At 43.1% G+C, this 17,424-nt stretch overlaps 2 protein-coding genes across 2 annotated transcripts in view; one reads left to right on the top strand and one right to left on the bottom strand.

Annotated features, from left to right (window-relative positions):
• The window catches only part of LOC139761658 (cell adhesion molecule DSCAM-like), a 123,750-nt gene extending 118,417 nt beyond the window's left edge, over positions 1-5,333 (bottom strand). Inside the window, exon 1 of the mRNA XM_071685984.1 lies at positions 5,142-5,333. The gene's annotated coding sequence lies outside the window, so the exon portion shown is untranslated. The remainder of the gene's footprint in view (positions 1-5,141) is intronic.
• A 3,189-nt stretch (positions 5,334-8,522) lies between these two features.
• On the top strand, positions 8,523-13,119 carry LOC139759454 (uncharacterized). Its single transcript, XM_071681605.1, has 7 exons — positions 8,523-8,658; positions 10,405-10,779; positions 11,139-11,987; positions 12,086-12,176; positions 12,253-12,522; positions 12,599-12,781; positions 12,944-13,119. Exons 1-7 carry the CDS (start codon positions 8,599-8,601, stop codon positions 13,117-13,119), a joined length of 2,004 nt encoding a protein of 667 aa, XP_071537706.1. The 5' UTR covers positions 8,523-8,598.
• Positions 13,120-17,424: the final 4,305 nt, after the last annotated feature.

Here is a 17,424-nt window from a genome sequence, read left to right as displayed (position 1 = left end):
TACTAACAACAAGACAAGGAATCCTGATTTTCAGCCCCTAAAATAAATAAGGCAATAATTTTGTATATCAAGGTTTCCCTACACTTTCACCTGATTTCAAGGCCGAAGAACTTTAGTCAACAGCTTCTATAGATTTCGTAACAAATGTGTTTTCCCATAATTTCTGAGTGCGGAAACTTTTTTTTATGATGAATTCTTTTCAAGATGTCTAACCCTAACTTTGCCTTGCCCAACTGGTCTTCACTTTTTTTTTCAACTTTTCTAAAGAACTTAAAATAAATGGTTCAAGATATCTTCCCAATATTAAAGATAGCACTGCCATGCTGGGAGACGGGAGTAAGAAAGAAGGGAAGTAATACTGTGATTCATAGCATCTTTTCAATATATATATAAATGTATACATATATATAATGTATATATATAACGTATATAAATATATATATATATATATATATATTTTTTTTTAACTATTCGCCATTTCCCGCGTTAACGAGGTAGCGTTAAGAACAGAGGACTGGGCCTCTTTTGGAATATCCTCACCTGGCCCCCTCTGTTCCTTCTTTTGGAAAATTAAAAAAAAAAAACGAGAGGGGAGGATTTCCAGCCCCCCGCTCCCTCCCCTTTTAGTCGCCTTCTACGACACGCAGGGAATACGTGGGAAGTATTCTTAATCCCCTATCCCCAGGGATAATTTCATATCATACAAATATATATATATATATATATATATATATATATATATATATATATATATATATATATATATATATATATATATATATCCGCTTTAATGGTTAACATTATAAGGCAAATGAAGGCGTAAGTCTAGTCGCTTCACTTGAACACATTGCTTAACGTCAGTATATGTACACAGAGGTTAGCTGAATGTCCTCTTGGTTTCATGCATTCATCCTATACCACATACTATGATGATATACTCTTAATAGATCAAATAAAAGCATCAAGGTTTAGCTACACAATCACTTGAATCTATAACTCCTTGGTATTCAAACGACTTTTGATACTGAATATCGCAATAAAATTCTCATCCTAGATATGGTATTTATACAGAGACGAAGTTCCTCTCCAACAGTGAACAGAACCAATACCTGCAGACCTTACCACGTTCACACATAGTCCATCTTGTTACTAATACAAAAAGCTAATCTGATACCAACTCTAGGTGACCCAGTAGTCAAGATATTGAGAACTACTTCAATATATATAACTTAATAAATTTCATACCATACAAATCAGAATATAACGTACATAACAAAATCAATTACAAAAGTACTCATCAAATTCAAAATAAGAAATTATTTATATTGAAATTCAGTTTGATCAGGTATTCAGTTGTCCATATCCTGTCCCATATACAGAAAACTAGTTATACAGAAGAACAAAACGTTAACTTCTGTTATATATATATATATATATATATATATTTTTTTTTTTTTTTTTTTTTTTTTTTTTTATACTTTGTCGCTGTCTCCCGCGTTTGCGAGGTAGCGCGAGGAAACAGACGAAAGAAATGGCCCAACCCCCATACACACGTACATACACACGTCCACACACGCAAATATACATACCTACACAGCTTTCCATGGTTTACCCCAGACGCTTCACATGCCTTGATTCAATCCACTGACAGCACGTCAACCCCTGTATACCACATCGCTCCAATTCACTCTATTCCTTGCCCTTCTTTCACCCTCCTGCATGTTCAGGCCCCGATCACACAAAATCTTTTTCACTCCATCTTTCCACCTCCAATTTGGTCTCCCTCTTCTCCTCGTTCCCTCCACCTCCGACACATATATCCTCTTGGTCAATCTTTCCTCACTCATTCTCTCCATGTGCCCAAACCATTTCAAAACACCCTCTTCTGCTCTCTCAACCACGCTCTTTTTATTTCCACACATCTCTCTTACCCTTACGTTACTTACTCGATCAAACCACCTCACACCACACATTGTCCTCAAACATCTCATTTCCAGCACATCCATCCTCCTGCGCACAACTCTATCCATAGCCCACGCCTCGAGGGCGACTAGAGGGGACGGGAGCGGGGGGCCGGAAATCCTCCCCTCCTTGTATTAACTTTCTAAAATGGGAAACAGATATATATATATATATATATATATATATATATATATATATATATATATATATAAAATTCAACAAAAGTGAAATGGGGAACAGAGAGATTTAACTATTTCTTTACAGTTAAGACTAAGACGTTTATTTATGCACGTCTGCTGACCGGCATTTCAGTAAAATGTTTATATTTTGGTTCTTGTCCCATTTTCTTTCTTGTCACCGGAAGTAACGACTGTTCATTCTTACAACATAGAGTTTAATGAATATAATGAGCATGTCTGCTATGTATATGAAATGAATGTCATGGTTAACAAACAAAGTGTTTGGGGAAGATTCTGCAAGACATTTTGCCCTGAATATGAACAAAAGGTGTTCAAAATAGTGATGAGATTATGTGAATAAAATCAAAGTTATTCGGTTTAGCAGGGTTGAGGGACAGGTGAGTTGGGGTACAGCTTTAAACAGAGAAACAGTGGAAGAAGTGAAGTATTCTAAATACCTGGGAGTGGATATGGCAGCAAATGGAACATGGAAGCGGAAGTGAGTCATACAGTAGGTGAGGGGGCGAAGGTTCTAGGAGCATTGAGGATTGTGTGGAAAGAGAAAGCGTTACATGAAAGGGCAAAAATGGGTATGTTTGAAGGCATACGTACGTAATGGTCCCAACAATGTTATATGGATAATAGGCATGGGTTATGGATGAAGCTGTGTCGAGAAGGGTGGATGTGACGGAAATTAAATGTTTGAGTACAATATGTGGTGTGAGGTGGTTTTTTGATCAAGTAAGTCATAAAAGGGGAAGAGAGATGTGTGGTAAAGAAAACAGTACAGTTGAGAAAGTTGAATACGATGCGCTGAAATAGTTTGGACATACAGAGGGAATGAGTGATGAAAAGGTTCAGCAATCAAGATATTTGGGTCAGAGGTAAGATATATGTCAGGGTGGAGGGAACAAGATGAAAGAAGAGACCAAATTGGAGATCGAATGATGGCCCTCCCAGATATCGACATCTCGCCCCACACATTCCTTAATACTCCCACAACCTTCGACCACTCACCCACCCTGTAACTCACTTTCCCTTCCATGGTTCCATTAGTTTCCATGTCCACACCTCGACCAACCTGTTCCTTGGCTCTACTGTACCCAATAACATTGCTTTTATTCACATTTATCCTCAACTTTTTAAACAAACACTCCCAAAATGAGTGAGTGAGCAACTCCTGCATTTCTCACTCGAGTCCCCCACCAGTGCTGTGTCATCAAACAATTGACTCTCTTCCTAAGCCCCCCACTGGTCAACAACTCATCTTCATCACACATGGCTTGCGGTGTACCTGCTGTAGTTTTGGACGCTATTTCGAAAAAGCAATCCGTTTTCTTGTATCACGTCTACTTTTCATGATGTGATGAAAGCTACATTGCTGCGTCTGGCCCTAATGGCCTGCATTGTTAAGGGTAATCGCTGGGGTGGAGGTGCCATAAGTGTTTGGGCATGTACGTATCATCACAAATGAAATCAAGATGATGTACCATTAGAACTTTCGGTGTTCTCTTGGGGATCAGGACAGAAAATGGGCACTGCATATCACCTGTACAGTTTGTTCAAATGGACTAAGAGACTGGCTGAACAAGAGAAGAAAGCAATGCCTTTTGGAGTTGCCATGATGCAAAGGAAGCAGAAGGATCATGTCACACACCGTTGATATTTCTGCTCTGCATGGTCAATGTCACTGGGTTTTCTGCTAAGAACAAGCACAAGATTGTCTACCCAAGCCTGGACTCCACAATACGACCAGTGCCGTACAACAATGACCACCTTCCCATCCCGCTACCACCGGACGGCATGGGAAGTGGCGACGATGAAGAAGTGTATAATGAGGACGCTGCTGCTGCTGGTGCTGGATTGGAAGAAACGGGACCGGATGCAGAGTTTGTGTTTGACGACGACGAACCAAAGAAGTTTTCTCGGGTTAAATGATTTGGTGCGAGGTTTGGCACCGCCGAAAGATAAAGCTGAACTTTTAGCATTTCGTCTAAAAGAAAAATGTTTGCTCAAGAAGGACGCTCGCATAACTTATTTCTTTAATCTTATTTCTTTAACATGGTCAGACCACACGAAGATAAAGTGTTGACGTCGTCACATACGCCAACCTGTGACTCGGAACTACCCGTCACTGCGTAATTTACGCATGCTAAGCTGTGTTGGTATAACAGGTTACACACGGTAAAAAAAAGAAAGAAAAAGTTTAACCACTTTTTGTGCGAAGGACTTTGAGAAAAGTGCAAAGATCTGGTCTCACATAGGTAGCCTTACTTCCATGATAATGTAATACATCGATTTCTAGCGACACTTCCGTCCATTCCCCATAACAATATTATACTAATTTGATATTTCTATGTAATTAACTATAAAGTGGGACTTTCATAATTATTAGGAGGCATGTCTCACAGTCTCAAAGCTCATCGGACCTGACCAGGAAGATTTTTTTCATTTCTTTTTTACGCGTGTACTTATCTGATCATCTCATTGTTACATAGCTCCTGCTATGAAAAAAAAAGTCTACATAAAGGACGGGCTTTACTTGAAATACATAAAAGTTAATAAAAGAGTTAAGGAAAAGATATGCGTAAATTTTTACGAATTTTGTATGTGAAATGAACTGGAAACATCGTTCCAAATTGCCTGAGTGTACTGATGGCATGACACCAATTACATCTTTTCAGTGCTTCGTTTTCCAAAAACGATATGTACGATATACTTTTCAAAGCCCCTCCCCCTACCCCTCCCCTCCCCCACACCCCAATCTAGAATCACTCGTCAGCCAGCCATGAAATAAACATAATAATCGTGTCAGAGCATAGTGAAAATAAATGATGTCTTAACATTAGCAACTGGTCCATCCAACAATTTGTCTGGCGTCCGTCTACCTAATCAATTGTCTTGGGTCATGATCTGTTCTCTGAGCGACGAACTTGTCTGTGTGACTAAGACACTTCGGTTAAGGTAGAATAAGATGTGGAAAATCATATTCTTACCTACCTTTACGTCTCTAACTCTTCTGTAATGTATCCAGGCTAGTCAACACTCGGTATTAGCTTTACATTTCACTTCGAGAATAATTATTCACCCAAGTATGGACAAAAGTTCAGGACATCATCTGCGCACAACACTCACAAATCTAGGAAGACATTTTTATCCGGTGTAAACAAATGTTTCCCGTGATTTTTCAAAGACTATATACGAAGGACAGGACACCTCGACCAAACCCCGTCATCACTGCCCCATATGTCACTGTTGGGTCGTCTCAACAGATGGCGGGGTGACGACCCGTCGTCTGTATATTCATATCAACGTCAACGTAATCATGAAAATGAAATTCGGTCGACACGAACGTATCAGTAAGTGATGATATCACCTATATGCCCTCTGCAAAAAAAGGAAACAAAATAAGTTTTATTTGTGTGTGTGTGTGTGTGTGTGTGTGTGTGTGTGTGTGTGTGATTTTCAGAATCGAAACCGAAGAAAGTGGGAAATTCAGGTATGAAGGAAACTACAATCATAATTTCGTATAGAATTAATTCAATATTGTCGTTGATTCTTGTCTTGCATCATTTTCTGGATGCAATATAGATATTCAAGGTAAAAATTTCTTTAGTTTCGCCAGAAATAATGACGATGCACCTGGTGTTTCTCCAACTAATACTGATGACAAAAAATGTTCGGAGGCGATGTGTTTCCTTTAATGGATTTGGGTTCGCTTGAACACGCGAACGACACTAAAAACGCTCAATTGGCTATAGTTTCCAAGAAAAATTAACCTGCTAACGTTTTACATATATTACACACTATATCATGGTACAATTAATGGCTCATCCCAATTAAACACGACGCCTCTTCGCCTGTCGCTTGTAAACAAGCGAATCAAGGAGATTCCACACTTGCTGTACATCATCAGCAGAGCCACGCTCGCTATACACCACTAGAGCTATACCAATTGTGCATCAGTAGAATCACTCTTGGCGTACGTCAGTAGAGAAACATGCTGTACATCAGGATATCTACACCTGCTATACATCAGTAGGGACACTAGTTCTACTGATCACTAGAGCCGTACATGTTGTACGTCAGCAGAACCATACCTGCTGCATATCAATATAGAAATATGTGGTGCACATCAGTAGAGCTACACCCGCTATAAGCCAGAAGAGCCACACCTGCTGTATCTCAGTAAAGAAACCTACTGTACACCAGTAGGTTCATTCCTGCTGTACAGTACGTCAGCAGCACCAGACCTGCCTTGCTCTATATCAGCAGAGCCACAGCTGTACACCGGTAAAGCCATACACTGCACGTCACCAGAACCACACCTACTGTAAATCAGCAGAGAAACATGCTATACATCAGAAAAGCCACACCTGCTGTGAATCAGCAGGAAATTATGCTATACATCAGAAGAGCCACACCTGCTGTACAGCAGTAAAGCTACGTTTGCCGTACACCAGCAGTCATGATTAGTGTATGTCATCAGAGCCACACCTGCTTTACATCATCAGTGTCAAGCATACTGTACATCATTAAGACATACCTGCTGTATGAAAGCAGAACCACACCTGCTAAACACCATTAAAGTGACACATGTTGCACATCAGTACAGCCACACTTAGTGTACGTCAGCAGAGCCACACCTACAGTATATCTGCAGAGCCACGCCTGCTGTACACCACCAGAAACATACGAAGTGTATGTCAGTAGAACCATACCTGCCGTACATCAGTAGAGAAGCATGTTGCACAACAGTGGGGCCACAACTGCTGTATGTCATTAGAATCACATTTACTGTAAATCAGTAGAGCCACATCTGTTGTAAATCAGTAGAGCCACATCTGTTGTAAATCAGTAGAGCCACGCCTGCTGTACACCAGTGAAGCTACATTTGCGGTAAATCAGTAGAGGAACACCTGCTGCTCATCAGAACCACATATACTGTACATCAGTAGAGCAACATCTGTACATTAGCAGAGCCACTTCTGTTGTACAACAGTACAGCTACTTATACTATACATGAGCAGAGTCAAAACTACAGTACATCAATAAAGCTACAACTGGTGTATATTTGTAGAAATACAACCATGCACACTAGTAAAGACATAATTGATGAACAATTGTAGAGCCATCCTAATGTACATCAGCACCAAACCTGCTGTTCCTCTATAGAGCCATATCTGTAATACATAAACAGAGCCACACCTACAATACATCAGTAGATATACACCTGTACAACAACAGAACCACATCTGCAGTATATTACTAGAGCCATAGTCCGTCATACATCAGTAGAGCTACACCTGTCGTAGAGCCACGCCTGCTATACATAAACAGCGCCGCACCTGCAGTACATCAATAGAGCCACACCTACAGCACATCAGTTGGAATATACCTGCCATGCATCAATAGAGTCAAACCTGCTATGCATTAACAGAGCCGTAGCTACAGTACACCAGTAGAACCACACCTGCAGTACATCAATAAAGCTACGTCTTTCGTACATCAGTGGAGCAATAACTGCTGTTCATCAGTGTAGCCATTGCTGCTGTACGTAAATGGAGCCACACCCTCTGTACATTAAAAGAGCCACACTTGCCGTACACCAGCGGAGCCACAGCTGTTGTACATCAGTGTAGCCATACCTGCTGTGAATCAGTGTAGCCACACCGGTTATACATTGGTAGAGCCATACCTGATGTACATCAGTGTAGCCACACCATATATAAATTTGCAGAGCCACACCTGCAGTACATCAGTATGATCAAATCTGCTACACATCAGTAGAGCAACATCTACCACCTACTGCACATCAGTATAGCCACACCCGATGTACAAGTGTACCCTCATATGTTGTACATCAATGTAGCCACACTTTATGTACATCAACTTGAACCACACGTGGTGTTACAGGCTCATCTGTGTTACCTTCACAAACAATCTTTCTGCAGTCCCTGTTAGTTTAGGGCTCTCGTTGCCATATCTTGTCGTTGGCATAATTGTAGCTATTGATTATAATGTATGTGTAACCGCCTAGTATAACCTAGAGAACACGCAAAGTATATGGACGACAGGCAGAGAGGTAACCAACTTCTCAGACATTCAGTGATCAGCTGTATCCAATTTCCGAACACTTGGCTGAAAGCAACATTCATGCGAAGCTACCGGTTGACATTATCATACTTTAGAAAAAAAATAAACGGGTACAGGACCTCGATTATAAAGACAGAAATAAGTAGGCTTATCCCAGGATTTTGCGTGTAATTGTGAACATGAGAAATCATCGTGAAACAATGAATCACTACATAAGAATCTCATAGCTGGAACTCTTCGGATACAGCCATAATAACAGAGAATGCTTGGAAGGGGAGAGCAGGACAACGGAGGAGTGACTGAAGGAGGTTCAAGGATTGGGCGGGTGGGCGGAGCCAGATGGCCTTAGGTATATAATGGAATGCCGCGATGTTCTCGACACACAATCTCCCAGCGAGTGCCAGCAGCCATGCAAGTTCTGGTGGGCACAAGTGTTTTATATTGTTTGTGATTTATCGTCATTAGCCACTCAATACTGTGGTTTTGTTACTATTTTCTAGTGTGATTATTATTCACTTTTGTTTTTAGACAGCTCGTTGACGATGCATCCTGTGATGCTATTCAGATAAATCATACTTTATGCGTTATAAAGGTTGTTTAAGTAAGGATGAGCAAAATATCACCACGACTCATATTATGAAACAATCCTTACAGAATGGTATTACAGTGAAAATACCACAGTCTAATGTATTCATTCGAACTATCATAAATTTCAGAATTAATTCAACGTTTTATATTGTACTAAAGTGGCAAAGTTATTTTCGTCCGTAATGTTCCGTGAGATGTGTTTAGGCAGATCGGTTAAACATGCAACTTTTGATCTGAAACAAATATATATACAGGGAGGAAGATGCCTATGGGTCTTGATAATATTAACTAGAGGGGTGCCCAGCGGAACTGTAGTGTCGTCAGCAGTACAAAGGCGTTACTGGGAATGAAATAAAACGTCGGAAATGATATTTGGAAAAACATCCGTGTTTAGTACATCGCGAAAGGTGTAGTTTTGTTTCAAGTCTGAGCTAAGTTATCATGTTTCAAGTTAAACATTTTATAAAAGCTCAAATCAAGCAGTTTTTGAACTAAAGTTACGGATCTTACGCCGCCAATTTCTTTGGTTGATGGGAAATCTATGAAGTTTTGCGGTATGTAATATAAACTTTTCAAGTTATGACTACGATTATGTTCTGGTTAATTTGCGACTTTCGACGACGTACTGGCGATGTGATACGATGCGTCTACAACGAGCGGGTGATGAAAAATAGTAAAATCATATAGGGCACATATACTTAGCTTCCATACCCTACTGTTACTGGCATCACTATTTCTATTTTCTTTTTCTGTTCACTTCATTCCTATTTCCAGCTTCATATCTTTTCACTTCACTAATCGCACTTCTAAACTAGGCGGAAACAATTACTTTTCATATCTTTTTTTCTTTACGTAACAATGCCTAAACTAGGCGGAAACAATTACTTTTCATATCTTTTTTTCTTTACGTAACAAGTGGCGCCTACACTGTGTAAGTCAAGAAAGACGTTGAAGGTAGGGAGATGGGCTGAAGGTGTAGAGATGAGTTGAAAATCATTCATCAAGGTAAGATCAGACATTTGGCAATGTTTTATCATTACGGTAAGACGGCGGCGTGCATATGCACTTACTTATCTGATGTTACAGAATTTCGTAGAAGCGACGGAAATTTATACCAGAGTCACACCAAACAAATTCGCATATCCTGTTCGATTCGAGGCCTTGACTTTCAGCACAGGTGGGGACGATAAATGAAGTTCCTTCCTCCCCACCCTGTTCTCCCTCATGATAACCTATAATGCAAGGAACAAGTAAACATGAAAATGTAGGAGAGTCATTCATTGTGATGTAGTTGCAAGGTTTGAACAAAAAAATCCCTGACCTGTAAACAAAATGTCATTTGTAATCTTTCATTAGCAATATCTATTTTTCGCAACCAGTACTTTCTTTGCACTTTTGAATTCAAAAACACATTTCACCCTAATATTCTCTCATTGCTGAGACCTTTCATTTATGTATGTGTATGATAGGCTACCAGGAGAGAGTCAATCAAGGGCATCTACCTTGCTTGGCGACTGCAGTTCCTCGTCTCTTGTTTTTTTGTGGCAGGTTTTCAGTGTTATTTTTTTCATTCTTGCAGTTGCTACTGTCGATGATACTGGCGGTGCAAGCGGCGCCGTTCGTCGCACCTGAGGGCGACGCTGCTGTACAAGCTGTACCTGTCGACACAGAGCAGCAGTTGCCTGCAGAACGAGCTCAACTTGCCATCGACCTCGTGAAATCTGAAGCTGGAGAAACGGAAGCCGTGGCTAAAGATGATATAGCTCTCGCAGCCAATACAGAAATGAAGACTACCGACATCGTCGAGGCAACAGATCCAGTTGAGGAAAAAGCTTCATCTGACGTGGCTACCCCAGCAGATACGAAGTTTACCTTGCTTGAGGAAGCTGCTCCTTTTGGGGAGGAGGCTACCCTAGCTAAGGTGGAATCTGCCTCAGCTGCCAAGGAATCAAAGGTTGTAACTCCAGTTGAGAAGGCTGCCCAGGCTGAAAGGATGATGTCCCAGCTAAGGTGGAGTCTGCTCCAGCTGCCACAGAAACAAAGGTTGTAACTCCAGTTGAGAAGGCTGCCCAAGCTGAAAAGGATGATGTCCCAGCTAAGGTGGAGTCTGCTCCAGCTGCCACGGAAACAAAGGTTGTAACTCCAGTTGAGGAGGCTGCCCAAGCTGAAAAGGATGATGTCCCAGCTAAGGTGGAGTCTGCTCCAGCTGCCACGGAAACAAAGGTTGTAACTCCAGTTGAGAAGGCTGCCCAAGCTGAAAAGGATGATGTCCCAGCTAAGGTGGAGTCTGCTCCAGCTGCCACGGAAACAAAGGTTGTAACTCCAGTTGAGAAGGCTGCCCAAGTTGAGAAGGATGATGTCCCAGCTAAGGTGGAGTCTGCTCCAGCTGCCACAGAAACAAAGGTTGTAACTCCAGTTGAGAAGGCTGCCCAAGTTGAGAAGGATGATGTCCCAGCTAAGGTGGAGTCTGCTCCAGCTGCCACAGAAACAAAGGTTGTAACTCCAGTTGAGAAGGCTGCCCAGGCTGAAAAGGATGATGTCCCAGCTAAGGTGGAGTCTGCTCCAGCTGCCACAGAAACAAAGGTTGTAACTCCAGTTGAGAAGGCTGCCCAAGTTGAGAAGGATGATGTCCCAGCTAAGGTGGAGTCTGCTCCAGTTGCCAAGGAAACAAAGGTTGTAACTCCAGTTGAGAAGGCTGCCCAAGTTGAGTTGGATGTCCCAGCTAAGGTAGAGTCTGCCCCAGCTGCCAAGGAAACAAAGGTTGAAACTCCAGTTGAAAAGGCTGCCCAAGTTGAGTTGGATGCCCCAGCTAAGGTGGAGTCTGCCCCAGCTGCCAAGGAAACAAAGGTTGAAACTCCAGTTGAAAAGGCTGCCCAAGTTGAGTTGGATGCCCCAGCTAAGGTGGAGTCTGCCCCAGCTGCCAAGGAAACAAAGGTTGAAACTCCAGTTGAAAAGGCTGCCCCAGTTGAGTTGGATGTCCCAGCTAAGGTGGAGTCTGCCTCAGCTGCCAAGGAAACAAAGGTTGAAATTCCAGTTGAGAAGGTTGCCCCAGTTGAGTTGGATGTCCCAGCTAAGGTGGAGTCTGCCTCAGCTGCCAAGGAAACAAAGGTTGAAACTCCAGTTGAGAAGGTTGCCCCAGTTGAGTTGGATGTCCCAGCTAAGGTGGAGTCTGCCTCAGCTGCAGGAAACAAGGTTTTTTTAACAAAGGTTGAAACTCCAGTTGAGAAGGTTGCCCCAGTTGAGTTGGATGTCCAGCTAAGGTGGAGTCTGCCTCAGCTGCCAAGGAAACAAAGGTTGAAATTCCAGTTGAGAAGGTTGCCCCAGTTGAGTTGGATGTCCAGCTAAGGTGGAGTCTGCCTCAGCTGCCAAGGAAACAAAGGTTGAAACTCCAGTTGAGAAGGTTGCCCCAGTTGAGTTGGATGTCCAGCTAAGGTGGAGTCTGCCTCAGCTGCCAAGGAAACAAAGGTTGAAACTCCAGTTGAGAAGGTTGCCCCAGTTGAGTTGGATGTCCCAGCTAAGGTGGAGTCTGCCTCAGCTGCCAAGGAAACAAAGGTTGAAATTCCAGTTGAGAAGGTTGCCCCAGTTGAGTTGGATGTCCCAGCTAAGGTGGAGTCTGCCTCAGCTGCCAAGGAAACAAAGGTTGAAATTCCAGTTGAGAAGGTTGCCCCAGTTGAGTTGGATGTCCAGCTAAGGTGGAGTCTGCCTCAGCTGCCAAGGAAACAAAGGTTGAAACTCCAGTTGAGAAGGTTGCCCCAGTTGAGTTGGATGTCCAGCTAAGGTGGAGTCTGCCTCAGCTGCCAAGGAAACAAAGGTTGAAATTCCAGTTGAGAAGGTTGCCCCAGTTGAGTTGGATGTCCCAGCTAAGGTGGAGTCTGCCTCAGCTGCCAAGGAAACAAAGGTTGAAACTCCAGTTGAGAAGGTTGCCCCAGTTGAGTTGGATGTCCAGCTAAGGTGGAGTCTGCCTCAGCTGCCAAGGAAACAAAGGTTGAAATTCCAGTTGAGAAGGTTGCCCCAGTTGAGTTGGATGTCCAGCTAAGGTGGAGTCTGCCTCAGCTGCCAAGGAAACAAAGGTTGAAACTCCAGTTGAGAAGGTTGCCCCAGTTGAGTTGGATGTCCAGCTAAGGTGGAGTCTGCCTCAGCTGCCAAGGAAACAAAGGTTGAAACTCCAGTTGAGAAGGTTGCCCCAGTTGAGTTGGATGTCCAGCTAAGGTGGAGTCTGCCTCAGCTGCCAAGGAAACAAAGGTTGAAATTCCAGTTGAGAAGGTTGCCCCAGTTGAGTTGGATGTCCAGCTAAGGTGGAGTCTGCCTCAGCTGCCAAGGAAACAAAGGTTGAAATTCCAGTTGAGAAGGTTGCCCCAGTTGAGTTGGATGTCCAGCTAAGGTGGAGTCTGCCTCAGCTGCCAAGGAAACAAAGGTTGAAACTCCAGTTGAGAAGGTTGCCCCAGTTGAGTTGGATGTCCAGCTAAGGTGGAGTCTGCCTCAGCTGCCAAGGAAACAAAGGTTGAAATTCCAGTTGAGAAGGTTGCCCCAGTTGAGTTGGATGTCCAGCTAAGGTGGAGTCTGCCTCAGCTGCCAAGGAAACAAAGGTTGAAACTCCAGTTGAGAAGGTTGCCCCAGTTGAGTTGGATGTCCAGCTAAGGTGGAGTCTGCCTCAGCTGCCAAGGAAACAAAGGTTGAAACTCCAGTTGAGAAGGTTGCCCCAGTTGAGTTGGATGTCCAGCTAAGGTGGAGTCTGCCTCAGCTGCCAAGGAAACAAAGGTTGAAATTCCAGTTGAGAAGGTTGCCCCAGTTGAGTTGGATGTCCCAGCTAAGGTGGAGTCTGCCTCAGCTGCCAAGGAAACAAAGGTTGAAACTCCAGTTGAGAAGGTTGCCCCAGTTGAGTTGGATGTCCAGCTAAGGTGGAGTCTGCCTCAGCTGCCAAGGAAACAAAGGTTGAAATTCCAGTTGAGAAGGTTGCCCCAGTTGAGTTGGATGTCCCAGCTAAGGTGGAGTCTGCCTCAGTGTTGGAGCGTTGTGGCTTGATAAAGTCATGTGGCCAAACAGTGTTGTGGCCAGCCTGAAAGTGTTGGGGCGTTGTGGCTTAATAAAGTCCCCCCCCCCCCCCCCCCCCCCCCCCCCCCCCCCCCCCCCCCCCCCCCCCCCCCCCCCCCCCCCCCCCCCCCCCCCCCCCCCCCCCCCCCCCCCCCCCCCCCCCCCCCCATGTGGCCAGTGTTGTGGCTTAACAGAGTCATGTGGCCTAACACAAAGTGTTGTGACAACACAAAACTATGTGGCCTAACACAAAGTGATGTGGTTTAACACAAAGCAATGTGGCATAACACAAACCAATGTGGCCTAATACAAAGTGATGTGGCCTAAGACAGTGTTGTAGCTTAACACAAACCAATGTAGCCCAATACAAAGTGATGTGGCCTAACACAGTGATGTAGCATAACAATGATATGGCCTAACACAGTGTTGTGGTTTAACGCAGTAATGTGGACTAATGCAGAATGATGTGGACTAACAGTGTTCTGGTTTAACACAGTAATGTGGCCTAACACAGAGTTGTGGCTTTGAATACAGTGATGTGGCCTAACACAGCGGTGTGGTTTAACAGCCGTGGGGTACAACAAAGTGGTGTGTTTTAGCATAATGGTGTAGACTAACACAGTGGTGTGGCCTTACACAGTATTGTGGACTAACACAGTGATGTGGCCTAACCCATTGGTGTGTCCTGACAGTGATGTGGACTGACACAGTAGTGTGGACTAACACAGTAGTGTGGACTAACACAGTGGCGTGGACTAACACAGTGGTGTGGACGAACACAGTAGTGTGGCCTAACACGTAGTGTACGTGGTGTGGACTAACACAGTGGTTTGGACTAACACAGTAGTGTGGCCTAACACAATAGTGTGGACTAACACAGTGGTGTGGACTAACACAGTGGTGTGGACTAACACAATAGTGTGAACTAACACAGTGGTGTGGACTAACACAGAAGTGAGGATTAACACAGTGGTGTGGACTAACACAGTAGTGTGGACTATCACAATGGTGTGGACTAACACAATTGTGTGGACTAACACAGAAGTGTGGTCTAACAAAGTGATGAGGCCTAACACAGTGGTGTGGACTAACACAGTAGTGTGGACTAACACAGTAGTGTGGACTAACACAGTGGTGTGGAATAACACAGTGGTGTGGACTAACACAGTAGTGTGGACTATCACAATGTTGTGGACTAACACAATTGTGTGGACTAACACAGAAGTGTGGTCTAACAAAGTGATGAGTCCTAACACAGTGGTGTGGACTAACACAGTGGTGTGGACTAACACAGTGGTGCGGACTAACAGAGTAAAAAATTTTTGACATTATATGTTGACAATGATATGACACCAGATCATCAAGGGTGTCACAGGAAGGTTAGCCCTCACGCAGCACACGTCTGGACGTTGTGTTAGTCGATGTTGGAGGGGGTAAGACAGCACACTTTACTGTCCACTGAATTAAAAGCCATTGCAAACTCTCTCTCTCTTTCTCTCACCCAAACACACACACACACACAGAGTCAAACTTCCAGTACTTTTCAGTTACTAGTTACATTCAATCACCCACACCCATTTTCAGCTAATACAGTAGTTACATTCACTTACATATATCCATATTCGACCTCTCTCATTCTGCAAGCTACATCACATTCTCTTCTGCCATATCGGTCACTTCCTCAATTCACTAACACTTGCCTTTATATGTTTTCTCCACAGGAAACAGCATCGCTACCTCCTGCTTCAGTGAGGTAGTGCCAGGAAAACAGACAAAAAGGCCATATTCATTCGCACTCAGTCTCTATCTGTCATGTGTAATGCACCAAAACCATAGCTCTCTATCCACATCCAGGCCCCACAGACCTTTCCATGGTCTACCCTAGACGTTTCACATGCCCTGGTTCAGTCCACTGACAACATGTCTACCCTAGTATACCGCATCGTTCCAATTCACTATATTCCTTGCAAGTCTCTTACCTTCCTATATGCTCAGGCCCCGATTGCTCAAAATCTTTTTCACTCCATCCTTTCACCTCCAATTTGGTCTCCTGCTTCTCCTTGTTCCGTCTGCCTCTGACACATATATCCCCTTTGTCAGTCTTTCCTCATTCATTCTCTCATATGTCCAAACCATTTCAACACATCTTCTGCTCTCTGAACCACATTCTTTTTATTTCCACACATTTCTCTTACCCTTTCATTACTTACTTGATCAGACCACCTCCCACCACATATTGTCCTTAAACATTTCATTCCAACACATCCACCTTCCTCCGTACAAACCTATCATAGTCCATGCTTTGCAACCATATAATATTGTTGGAACTACTGCTCCTTCAAACATAACCATCTTTGTTCTCCGAGATAACATTCTCACCTTCCACACATTCTTCATCACTCCAAGAACCTTCGCCCCCTCCCTCACCCTGGGACTCACTTCTGCTTCCATGGTTCCATTTGCTGCCAAGTCCACTCCCAGATATCTAAAACACTTCACTTCCTCCAATTTTTCTCCATTCAAACTTACATCCCAATTACCTTGTCCCTCAACCCTATTGAACCTAATAACCTTGCTGTTATTCACATTTACTCTCAACTTTCTCCTTTCACACTTTTCCATATTCAGTCACCAACTACTGCAGTTTCTCACTCAAATTACCTGTGATCAGTCCTTTCAGTATAATGTACATTGGCTTCGTGTCTCATAGCACCCTCTGGAGGACTGTAAAACCCTCCTGCCATACAATGTTTGCTGCCCATCATCCAGAAACTAAAGTTGACTATTTTGTTATATCTATTATTCATCACCACTGCTTCACTGTGTTTCCTTTAAGAAATCATTGGTATTACATATCTTAATGAAATAAACTGACCAAATCAGTCTAACACTGGTGGTGAAACAAATTAGTTTTGCACAAGTCTGAGTATCAATGACCACTTTCAGATTTAATGTTTACCTACAGTTATTATCGATCCACTCGGAATTCCTTCCACACACTGAATATATAAAATACAAAAAATATCAAGTCCATGTCTTTTGTTATAAGACTTGCTAGAGCTGAGGAAGTGGTAGTACTACTGCTGAAGCAGTTGTGGGAACGTGTTAAATATGTAAGGAACTGAGTTCCAGTGCAACTAATAATTAAACTGGAAAACGAAAGGGCTGATAGTTAGTTCTTATGCACCTTGTCACGAGAAGGATAGTGAAAAGGGTTAAGTGCTTTGGGAGCAGTTTAGTGTGTCAGCAATTTTGAAGTAAGAGCATAGGCATTAGTAATGGATGACTTAAATGCAAAAGTGAGTAATGTGGTGGTTGAGAGTATATTTGAGGGGCATGGGGTTTTAGAGGTGAATGGAAATGAACAGCTTGTAGAGATGCCTGTTAAAAAAGGATTGTTGATTGTGAATACCTAGAACAAGAAATGTGGTAAGAGGGCATTATTGGATTACATATTGATCGCCAGGCATGCAAAAGGGAGGCTCACAGGCATGAATGAGCTGAGAGGGCCAGCTGGTGGGATGTCCGATAATTTCTTAGTGGAGATGTAAAAGATTTGTTGTGGTTT

Source organism: Panulirus ornatus, chromosome 3, assembly GCF_036320965.1.
Source record: "Panulirus ornatus isolate Po-2019 chromosome 3, ASM3632096v1, whole genome shotgun sequence".
In the NCBI taxonomy this organism is placed as follows: Eukaryota; Metazoa; Arthropoda; class Malacostraca; order Decapoda; family Palinuridae; genus Panulirus; species Panulirus ornatus.
Note: the sequence above shows the minus strand (reverse complement) of the source record. Positions and strands in the feature narration are given on the sequence as shown.